The sequence below is a fragment of the Agrilus planipennis genome, unplaced genomic scaffold (genome assembly GCF_000699045.2).
Source record: "Agrilus planipennis isolate EAB-ADULT unplaced genomic scaffold, Apla_2.0 scaffold195, whole genome shotgun sequence".
Taxonomy (NCBI): domain Eukaryota; kingdom Metazoa; phylum Arthropoda; class Insecta; order Coleoptera; family Buprestidae; genus Agrilus; species Agrilus planipennis.
In genome coordinates this window covers 147,768-159,313 of record NW_020439173.1, presented here as the reverse complement: position 1 = coordinate 159,313, position 11,546 = coordinate 147,768, and the positions used below count along the sequence as shown (strand labels likewise).

The 11,546-nt window shown below is 35.3% G+C and overlaps 2 protein-coding genes across 2 annotated transcripts; one reads left to right on the top strand and one right to left on the bottom strand.

The window, feature by feature from the left end:
- The first annotated feature begins 362 nt into the window (after positions 1-362).
- On the top strand, positions 363-3,118 carry LOC112905471 (cytochrome P450 18a1-like). Its single transcript, XM_025977993.1, has 4 exons — positions 363-1,298; positions 1,695-2,083; positions 2,198-2,360; positions 2,439-3,118. Exons 1-4 carry the CDS (start codon positions 935-937, stop codon positions 2,705-2,707), a joined length of 1,185 nt encoding a protein of 394 aa, XP_025833778.1. The 5' UTR covers positions 363-934; the 3' UTR covers positions 2,708-3,118.
- A 1,282-nt stretch (positions 3,119-4,400) lies between these two features.
- Positions 4,401-8,359, bottom strand: LOC108739855 (cytochrome P450 306a1). The gene is made up of 6 exons (XM_025977991.1): positions 8,046-8,359; positions 7,332-7,477; positions 7,058-7,269; positions 6,658-6,942; positions 5,350-5,717; positions 4,401-4,703 (listed from the first exon to the last, which is right to left on the bottom strand). The coding sequence occupies exons 1-6, from the start codon at positions 8,356-8,358 to the stop codon at positions 4,531-4,533; spliced, it is 1,497 nt and encodes a 498-aa protein (XP_025833776.1). The 5' UTR covers position 8,359; the 3' UTR covers positions 4,401-4,530.
- Between the last annotated feature and the right edge of the window lie 3,187 nt (positions 8,360-11,546).

Genomic DNA, 11,546 nt, shown 5'->3' with positions numbered 1-11,546 from the left:
ATATATATCGTATGACATTTATCAGTTTCTTTTCAGTATGTTTATAAGTTGAAGTCTATCGATAATTGATTGAAATCCATAACTACATAAGAATGGTACTATTTGACTAGATTTTATTGAATTTGACATTTATTTCGCCAAGCTATAGCATCTTCCGAAGTATCCAAGAACATTTAGTTAAAATTTACTGTATGCTTTGGTTTTTTTTTGTACTTATTAGTTATATTTATAACACAAACACTAGAAAATTTGTCCCATACTTAAAATAAAATTAATTAATAACGATTGGAAAGAAGGTCATGAAAAGGTGATATCTAATAATCCCCGCAATTTGGCTGATTTACAGTGTGGCCTCTATCTGTACATTTCAGGGTCATTTAGGATATCTTTAAACTTTGTATACTTTACTTTTGCCGCTCGCGAATTTCACAGCTCACAAAAATTAACAAATCGTTAGTCGGCGCTCCGTGAACGGAGCGAGCGCTTTGGCGGACCTCCGCATTTTCACTGGCTTGCTACTTTACGTCGATCAAACAATTATGCGTCGCCGCACAGGACTTAACTTAAGTCTGATCGGCGTAAGTCACGCGCAAAGCTGCTACACTGAACGAGATGCAACCTGAAGATCGACAGTAAACGCATCAGCGTCTCCAATCAGCGCGGTCAGACTCGATTTCCGATTGGATTTTACGGCAAAGCTCCTCCTTGGTCTACGTACACTTAACCCCCACTAGTTACTTACGGCTAGCACCTTGTGCACATATATAAGCAATGCTTTAACACTGATATCGCATAGCGTTGACACTCATGCAACACAAGCGAAAATCGCCGTGTATCTTTGAGAGATAGTGAGTGCTGTTGGGTTTGGGTCGTCTCCCTTTTTCACGAACTCTTTTTTTTTTTCGTTCTCGTTTTCCTTCCATTCGTAAAAAAAATGTTCGTTTACACGTTCTGGTTGTTGTGGAATGTTGTGCATAAGGAAGTGTCTACTAATGTTCTGTCGGTGTTTTTCGTCGTTTTGGTGTTAGTAAGGATTTGCCAGGAAGTTAACAAAACCAGGTCTCTACCGCCTGGACCGTGGGGTCTTCCCATCGTTGGATCGCTGCCGTTCCTCAAGGGCGATCTACATCTTCACTTTCGGGACCTAACGCAAAAATACGGCTCCCTGATCTCCACCAGGCTCGGATCGCAACTTATTGTCGTTTTAAGTGATTACAAGATCATCAGGGACGCGTTTCGGAAAGAAGAGTTCACCGGACGACCTACCACCGAGTTCACAAGCATTTTGGGCGGATACGGTAAGTACAAAAGGAACATATCCAATTCTAAATCCGGGCGTTTGTTAAATAGGTACGCACGTGGTACAAACGGTTGTATTACTGATAAATACCACACAAAAAGGAATAATAAATTTATCGTACTTGGTTATTTATATACGCATTTCGTTTGACACACTTATTATGTGTATTAATATCAACCTTGACAGGTCATTCTAATCATTCTCGTACGATATCAACAAATATTGCACTGATACAAGACAGCCAACATCAGACTAACCTAAATACAAACTTTACGTAATCGCTCTTGTAACTCGACGAGATAGTTTGACGTAATGTTGTATGTCCAGTATTATTATTTCATTTACTATGGAAAAAAATGACAATTGAACATTTTTCGTTTATTTGTTCTTCCAGGTGTCATTAATACCGAAGGTAAATTGTGGAAAGATCAGAGGCGGTTTCTTCACGACCGTTTGCGCCATTTTGGCATGACTTACATCGGATCGAGGAAAGCCCAAATGGAAAGTCGCATAATGACAGAAGTGGAAGAATATCTTTGTGTGTTGAAAGCCAAAAGGAACGCGCCAGTTGACATGAATCCTATCTTAGCAGTATCCATATCAAATGTCATCTGCGACATCATAATGTCCGTACGGTTTTCTCATAACGACGGACGATTCAGGAGGTTCATGGACCTAATCGATGAAGGATTCAAATTGTTCGGGTCTCTGGAAGCGGCAGTGTTCATACCTGTGCTCCGGTATCTGCCAGGACTACAGAAGACGAGAAAGAAAATTGCTCAGGTAAATAACTTTTCATCCAATCCAATTTTTGCCTCTTTCGATTTATATACGTATACTTGTAAGTAATCCTGAAGAAAATTTGAATGTTAACGTTTTCTGATGGATTTGTTACAGAATAGAGCAGAGATGGGAGAATTTTTACAAGAAACAATTGACGAACATCGTCGAACATTTGATGCCAGCAATCTTCGTGACTTACTCGATACTTATCTCTATGAAATACAGAAGGCCAATGAAGAAGGCGTCGGCCACTGCCTGTTTGAAGGACGAGATCATGGTAAGTCAAAAGACTGAAACAACGTCAGCTCTCTTCCGAAATCTAACAAAACCTTTTCTTTTGTTTCGGTCACTACAGATCGTCAGATGCAACAAATAATGGGGGATCTGTTCTCCGCTGGCATGGAGACAATAAAGAGTTCCCTTCTGTGGGCGGTGCTTTTCATGCTCCATCATCCCGAAGTGATGAAGCAAGTGCAAGAAGAAATGGACCAAGTCATTGGCCGTAAGAGATTACCAAAGCTCGAGGACCTCTCGTATCTTCCAGTTACCGAATCGACCATTTTGGAGATCATGCGGATTTCGAGCATCGTCCCAATGGGAACAACTCACGCCCCAACACGGTAAGTTATTCCGAATCGAAATGTCAACGTACCCATTACGACCTTGTGTATAAAAGCAAGACAACAAATGTACTGGGTCAGTATAGTCAAATTAAATTTGTATCTGTGCAAAAAAAGTGAAAGCACCAGACTGCTGCGCCGGGTCAATGACTCCAAACCATGTACGGTCTGTCTCATTCTCTGTCTCTTGGTTTTGCAATAACAAACACACCTTCGACTTCTTTAGTCCGCCTCTTTTGCTTAGCCAAATTTAACATCAGCATCAGTTTTTAGGATTCTGAAATTTTTTTAGTTGAAAATTTAAATTTGGCATGACAGTAAACTGTCACCAATTTTAATCCTTGATATCGAAGAAAGGAACTAAAGTAATCAATTGTTCAATACTCCAAGTCTTTTTCCTCAAAAATACTTACTCGAGAATGGAGCAATCGGCCTCAATTGTTTCCAAAANTATATATTTACATACACGTGTCGATTTGGCGCTCGTCGATTTTTATAGTTTGATTAACTGTTTTTTATTTATTTGTGTGGACCTCATTGAAATCAATCGCAAAATCGAAGCACTTCAGGGTAAAAAGGTTTTTACAGAAGAAGAGCTTCTTTACCCTATCGCGCTTCACTTGCATGAAGCAGGGCGGGTAAGATGCGATGCTTTTTAGCGTTGATACTTCCTTTAGACTATGATTTTTTCATTATCAGCTGTTCAAATTTTATGATCAGTTATGTAACAAATCGTACAATCGAAGCATTTCAGGATAACAAGGTTTTAATAAAATAAAAACTTCTTTACCCTACAGTGCTTCACTTGTATGAAGAAGGGCGGGTAAGGTGCGATGTTTTTTAGCATTCAAAGATTGATACAATACTTCGTTTAAACTATAATTCTTTTATTATCAGCTGTTTAAACAAATCATAAAGTCGAAGTATTTGAGGGTAGAGAAAAACCTTCTTGACCCTACGGCGCTGCGGTTGGTTGAAACCTAGGAGGTGTGATGTTTTTTTAACATTTCTAGACCCATGAAACACTTCAAGTAAAAACCGTAATCTTTTGTTATCAGCTGTTTACATTTTATAATCAGATACGTACAAAGAGAATTAATCATAAAATCGAAGCCTTTCAGGGTAAATGCATCGATAAAAACCAATCTTACCCCGAAATGCTTTGAGTACCTGTACAGTTAATTATTTATTGATCATAAAATCGAAGCATTTCAGGGTAAAAAGATTCATAATTCCATTGCCACAATAAAAAACCTTTTTACCGCGTAATGTTTGTAAACCAACTGTTGATCATGACAATACTACAATTAATGTTCTTTACCCGGATGCGCTTCAATTTTGTGATTGATTAAAGGTGTGGTATTAAAGTACATTATTGATTCTTCGAGCGAAAAATCGACTTTCATTGTACAAGCTCATTTTGTTTTCGTCGTTACCTTATCATGAGAACCAGTGTTTTATTTTAGTTATTGTTGGTCAAACCTGATGTGTTCGGCTAGGATTTAAGATTCATTATCTAATCTTGACTAGTCGATTTTTTTTATTAATATTAATCTATCCTCAATATGTTCAGTATGCGTTTTTAGTATGTAGTAGTTATTAAGCGTAAATTTATCATATAGTCTGTACTTTTTTTATCACCAAGTAACTGACTACCGTTGTTATTTAGTTTTTTATATTGATGAAGACAAATAAAATATTTTTGTAATGAACGAATTTATTTGCTTTGCGTTTTCTTTTTTTTTTTTTTCATTTTTACTACGTGGTAATGGGACAATACAGAGAAATAAACGTACGTACGTATGTATTTCGATTATAAAGCAACAATCAAGGTCTCAACGTGAACCTTAAAGTGTGAGGTTTCGGATTCAAGGTAATTCCGCATTCTCCAGTTAAATCTGGTTCACTTTCGGCGGAAATTGCAAAGGTTTTTATTAACGACGAACAGAAAAGAAACAATATTATTCTTGCCAGTTCGTCCCCTACACACATTCTTTTGCCTAAAACAAACAACAAAAATTTAAAATTTATTATTTGATATTTCATAGTGTTCTTAAAAAAGTTAAAGTTTATTAGTGTTATTAAATCCAACTTATCTGAAAAACGAAATAATAATAGAAGAAAAATTACAGTTAATAGAACAGTTCGAATTCTCTTTTTTCTTTAGACGAGTTTAATGCTAATAAGAGCATGGTAAAAAAGTACCATTACGAACACATCGTAAATTTAACGTTAGTTTGCTCTAGAGACTCCCACGAAATCGGTCATTTTTTTTGGGCAAGTGATAGTGACCTCCATACAGCAATTTACGAAATCAGCAAAAGAAGATCAACTAACAGTCTAACGAAGCAAATTTTTACTAAATAATTTGGATTGTATTATGCTTTAAATAAAAGCGCAAAAGAAGAATTTAAATTATTTTTCAAGGGGATACTGTAACAGGCGACAGGCTCTTAAATTGCGTCAGCATGATTTCATTTTATTGGACCTCCGTTACGTAACTAAAAGGTCAACAATGGTATTGAAAGGTGAAGAAAAAATATTGACACTGTATACTAGCGGTTATGTAAATTCCACTGTCAACCAAAGAAAATGCCACAAACATATTTTTTTAATTAAATAAAGCACAATAATCACAAATCTTACCAGTTTGAAAAGGTATAAAAGCTTCGGGTTTGAAAAATCGTCCTTCTGCATTAATAAATCTGTCAGGATTGAATTCGTCAGGATTGGGCCAGTGTTTTTCGTCCATGTGGATTGCCCATTGAAGAGCCACAACCATCGATCCTTTCGGCAACACGTACCCATCTAGTTCGATATCTTCCATGCACCCATGAGGTATGCCCAATGGTACAACCGATCTGATACGTTGAGTTTCCGCTATAGAAGCTTCCGTGTACGGTAATGATGGTAAATCATCCAAACATGGCAAACGATCCTTTGGTAACACGCTTAATTCTTCGAAAATCCTGTCCTGGATTTTGGGGTGAGTTGCCATATACAGCACGTACCACCTTTTATTAAACCCAATTGCCGTATTAATAATAATAAAAAATTTAGAATAGAATAGGCAAACGCGTGATTAAAAGTCATCGAATAAGAACAAACGTGAAAATCTAGTTTGAATTTAGCGGTAATGCTACATCACCATGGCAACTGGAAAATCTCACAGAGTGATCTGTGGAACTACTAGTATTTATAGGTTAATAACATTGCTCAGTGTAAAAACGCGTTAAATATGTGTCTCAAAACGCATTAATTCGATTAAGATTATTAAAATGTAAGGCACAGATCGTTATTTTTTTTAGCCAAAAGTGGATTGTGGTGTTGTTAGTGATAACAAATGCCAATCAGAAACCAAATTAGATGTTTTACATTGTTAGAGTAATATCTTATCGATGTAAACACAAACAAAAACAAACATTTGTTTATATCGACGTAAAAGTAAAACAAACTTTAGACAATAATACTTTTGAACAGTGAAAATCATGCGTATCCGATTTGAATTTGGCGGCATTGTTACGTTACCATAGTAATCGGAAAATCTTACAGAGTAGTCTGTGAGAAAACGAATATTTAATAGGTTACCATCGCCGTGCTTGAACTAATCGCGAGAAGAACGCATTAAATGTGCTAATTCAACTAAGATTATTAAAATGCAAGGATTAGTTGTTATTCGTGTATTTTCGGCCGTTCTGTTGTAGTAACGAGAGTGAGTTGTGGTGTTACGAGTGATTACAAACGATAATTTAAAACAAGTGCTAGCAAGATTAAACATGACCGCCATGGTAAGCAAAATTGTTCACTCTATACAGAAACTGTTTGACAATAAGATTATAATTGTTATTATAAGATCCTAATCTTATTGTCAAATAAATGATTCTAGTACTGATTTTACATTATATTCTGTCTATTGAATCTAGCCTAACATATCTCAGTGAATGTTAAGTATACCTTACAGTAGTTAATGTAGTATCGAGCCCGGCTCCAAACAAATCTGCGAGAAAATGATGCAACTGAACATCAGAATAAAATTTATCTTTAACATTTGCTTTGCTGTCTTTTTGTCTCTCTAGTAAATAGGCTTGAACAAAACTTGTTGGTTCTGGACTTTTGCCGGATTCTATCAGTTCGTTTAATACTTTTTCTTCTTCTTGGATGAATCTGGAGTAAGTTTCATGTGTTTTCTTCTGGTTTACGACCAAAAAATCCATTGACTTTTTATATTTTGGCAAAAATCTAAGTACAATAGAATTATCAGAAGAAATAGCTGAGTTTCTTTCCAGAACATATAATAAGGAATTTCGTTCCAAGAACTACTTAACAATAATATTGATTGATCTGTATCACCTACCTTAAAAACGGTAAAAAGTTGAGTGGTCCTGAAACACCTACTAACTTAGTTCCTTCTTCTTGGGTAAACAGGAGCCATTTCCATAATTCGTTATCCTTTTCCCATGATCTCCCAAATACAAGCTGGCACACCAACGTACCAACGCTATGTCTAAGATCTTCAAACGGATCAAATGTCACTGTACCATTTATATTCATTTTTGATATAATTTCCTAAACAGTTAATCAGATGCTTGTATTGATTAGATACGATAAGTTTTAGCTTATTGTTTCACCTTTATCAAATTTTCGACATGTTTTAATATCATTGACTCGAGCTCAGTGCGTTTTGAACCAAATTTGCTCACTCCGAAATTTTTTAGACAGTAAGAGGTGAATTTCCTCTGGTCTTTCCATAACTCTCCTTCAGCACATATTAAACCTGAAATTAATTTTAACTACATATATATATGGGTAGTTCTACAAACGAAGGAATTTTAGACGGCACAGCTTATTTCGTATGTTTATATTTAAAAAAATTAGTTTTTTCCAATTGAAAATTGTAAACTATAACTGTGTCTAGTACGAACCTCAAAATAACACTGCTTCACCTTATTTTTATTGCAAAAAAATTACATTCAAAATGTAAAATTCTGTCTCCTGGCATGTNCGAAAACATTATTTTTACTATCGCCCTGTAATATAGGCTATAAATATCGTTTGTAACGTGATTTTTTGTCGTTTTAACCGTAGTTTACTATATCCAAATATCATAATAATATAATATTAAACTAAAAGCAGTATATTTCATAATCTAGAATGCGTCTAACCGTAACCGTAACGAAATTTGGTCGCAATAGCCGATGCTGTTATAAACGATGAGAATCATGCGTCAAAAGAAGTTTTCTGTTGCAATAACCTCTATCGTTCTTGCATTAAGTTTCCTTTGCAAAAAACGAATTTAAATGAAAACCAATTACAAAAACCTTCAACCCCCTTCATCTACATACCATGTCCTTTCATTATTCCGTGTGTAACGTACAAAGGCGCCCTTCCAGACAGTGCATCCTTCATAAAGGCCTGTTTGACAATCTTATGATCTGACAGGACGATTGTGCGTACTGTTCCTAAATTGAATGTGTAGATGGTCCCATATTTTTTAGCGAGTGATGTTAGGGTTTCGTAGGGATGTTCGGGGTCCAGCCAAGGGAGGAAACCCAAAAGGGGTAAATCCCAAGGGCCTGGTGGCAAACTGTGTTGGTCGTTTATCCACCATAGCGCCGTTGCTACGATGATTATCGCGACAGCAATGAAAATGTACATCTGAAAAGAAAAGCTAGTTTAATACTATGTTTTTTAATGATCGTTTTCAGTTATTAGGGTTTTTTTTAAAAACAATTTCACAATAAACTACTTTTGCCTAGTCTACACTACTTTAGCCTAGGTAAAAGTAGTTTTTTTCTGAAATCCGGTTCGACTGGTCAAACTAGTTTAAATTAGTGCGAACTGATTCATCCTATCGAATGCTGGATGAACTGGTTAGTCTAGGCAAAACTCGTTTCTTCTGAAATAGAGTTTGACTGGTAACATTTCCGGTGAAACCAGTTTGAAGTAGTATCGGTCTTCGGATAATGTAGTTCGACGCAGGCAAAACTAGTTTCTAGTTGCAATTTCCAAGTAACATTTATACACTTAATTATTCTTAAAAAAGGCAAAATGGTCATATATATTTTAATAAAATAACATTTGAAACCTTTTTTGGTTTTACTTTCTTGATGTTGTAGACTATTGAAATAGGTAAGTTTCAAAAATGTATCCTGACCTTAATTNCAAAACTTAGATATAAAAAAAATGTCATTCCATTATTCACTTTATTTTCTAACTTCTTGCGTAGAATTACCCATATACCTATGCATATATAGGGTGTATCAAAATATCCAAGTAGAATAGAAATATGAATATCAGAAGGAAAGTATGATGCATTTTAAGGTGAAAGAAATATTTCCAAAATAGCTGACAGATATGATTTCTTCTCTGTATCGATACCGAATCTAGAAAAATTATAATAATACTGTGAATATTTGATACTTAACGTACTGTCATATAAATAATGATCTGTCCTTCTATAAAATTATTGCAAAAAAATTAGATTCGTTTATATGTAAGTCATGCTACGTATCTCGTGGATTTTCCGGATTTTAATCTTGTGCACTATGTTATAACATGATGAAGGAAACTTCCTGAAATTAGTGTGAATGACTTGATGCCAGATTGTAAACATTCATTTATATTTTGTTATCGACTACAATTGTTATATGCTAAATGTAACCTTTGCAGACAAGGTTAGCTGATGTTACAATAAATTCTCACGTTTACAATAATAATTGTTGCCGGTTTTGTTCTGACACAGTCTTAACGTCGAATTTAGGTCAAGAAAATTGTGTAATTAAACATACACAACGGAGAAATAGAACGCCAGTTTCTTAAACACCAATCGGTTCTGATTCAGCTTTTGAAAAGTAAATAATACAATTGAGAATACAATAATATAAATATAGATGTAGGTTTATGAGAAAATGAAAAAAGTTTTCCAATACGTAAGTAAGTAGAACATTTATGTATTTTGATGTGTGCTACAAAATTAAATAATAATTAAGACATCCGATTTTTCATATTTAGCCCAAATATGCCCCTTATCAATCTTATGGTTTGTCCATTTTCCTACGAACAACTTCACTCCATCTGTGGCTTATTAAGGATATGGAGATTTTTTAGTTTTAATGAATGGTTAGTTTCAATCCTGCTTTTTTATATTGTTGCGCCTTCTACAAATGTTGGAAATGTTACATTTTGTTTTCCTCGAATTAAGGGTTTCCACAGACGCTGGCGATATTGATGCAGTTAAGTTCACTTTATACATTAACAAACAACTTACTGACAATCAATTCTTACAAAATATGCATACGTATCATCAACATAAGATCGTCAGTCCTACGACTGCTTGGACACGCACCTCCATTTTTTCCTATCCTCAGCTAATTTTCGCATTTCCCTGAAACTAGAACATCCTGCATCCTTAACTATTTGCGAGCAGCAATCTAATCTAAGTCTACTTCTACTTCTCTTAACTCCTGTATCTCCCTCTAATATGTCTCTGACCAGGCCTTCATGCCTGAGAAGGAGTCCTACCAGCCTATCTCTTCCATTTCTTATTGATTCCATAGAGTCCTTTGTCTTCCTTTTTTTTCTAAAACCAATTCATTTCTAACCTTCTCTATCCACGGTATTCTCATCATTCATCTGTAACATCTCGAACGCTTCTAATCTTTTCTTTTCCCCTCACGCCTACCGTCCATGTTTCGCACCCGTACAACGTCGCATTCCAAACTTACACCTTTAAAAATCTTTTTCGAATTTCTTTTTATTGAAGGCGACTCGACCCTGCGCTATTCTCTGCTTTATATCCCTACTACTCCTTCCGTCCCGACTTATCTGACTCCTTAAATACCAGAAATCATCCACTTCTTGTAATTTTTCGTCTCCTATCTTAATATTCGCTCTTCACCTACCTCTTCTTCCCTTGCATACCAGTATTTTTGTTTTATTTTTATTTGCGTATAAAAAGAAATTTATGTAGGCGGGATATTTTGTTAATTTCGAAGGAATGATTTGAGGAAGTTATACATTACAATAATCATCAAAGTTAAGAAGGGAAAGATAATTAAATATTTCTCAAATAAATGAAAACGCATTAAAAGAACCTCTCTCTCTCTCTTATTCCAAACAGATTTTTGCTCTTTTTATTAACACTGCAACAATAGGCTTTTTATTACTCATAATAAAACCACTGAGAGGCAAAGCGGCGTTCTCTCGACGACTACACGCTATAGTGAAGACTAGGCCTTACGTTTATTGTGGCATCGTGACGCCATCTATCTGTTGTTATCAGTATCACTAAAAAAGCTTGTACCAACGTCGAACAACGTAAAGCTCACACTGTTGTTTACGGAATAATAAGCTAAATGTACGACGCGTGTGCTTGTGGTTGTGATTTTAGAAATAAATCGAATATAATACACATACTAATATTTAGGTAAGTTTATGATAACTATAGATATGTAGCCAACCACGTCAAAATGACACTAAAGCTTGGTGTATTATCATAAATGCTCGTGTAGGTATATTTAGTGCGTGCTTTAATGTCTCCATTTTGTTAGGTGTAGCCTACTGTTCATGATAATATGAAAAAGGAAGAAAGTAGAAAGTATATAGTGAAAAAAGTTTGCCAAAATGCATTCGCTTAAATGAATACGCGCACTGGCGCACCGCAGAGCGATTTGCTTAGTGATACAACGCATCCTGCTAAATGAAATATAAATTTTATTTTTGATTCATTAAATTTTGTAAATGCCTATCTATAAGGATGCTGTACACAGAATTGGATATGAAATGACACAACAAGTTCGCCAAAATGAATTTGAGAATGCCGAAAGTTAGTGGATTTTTAGGGG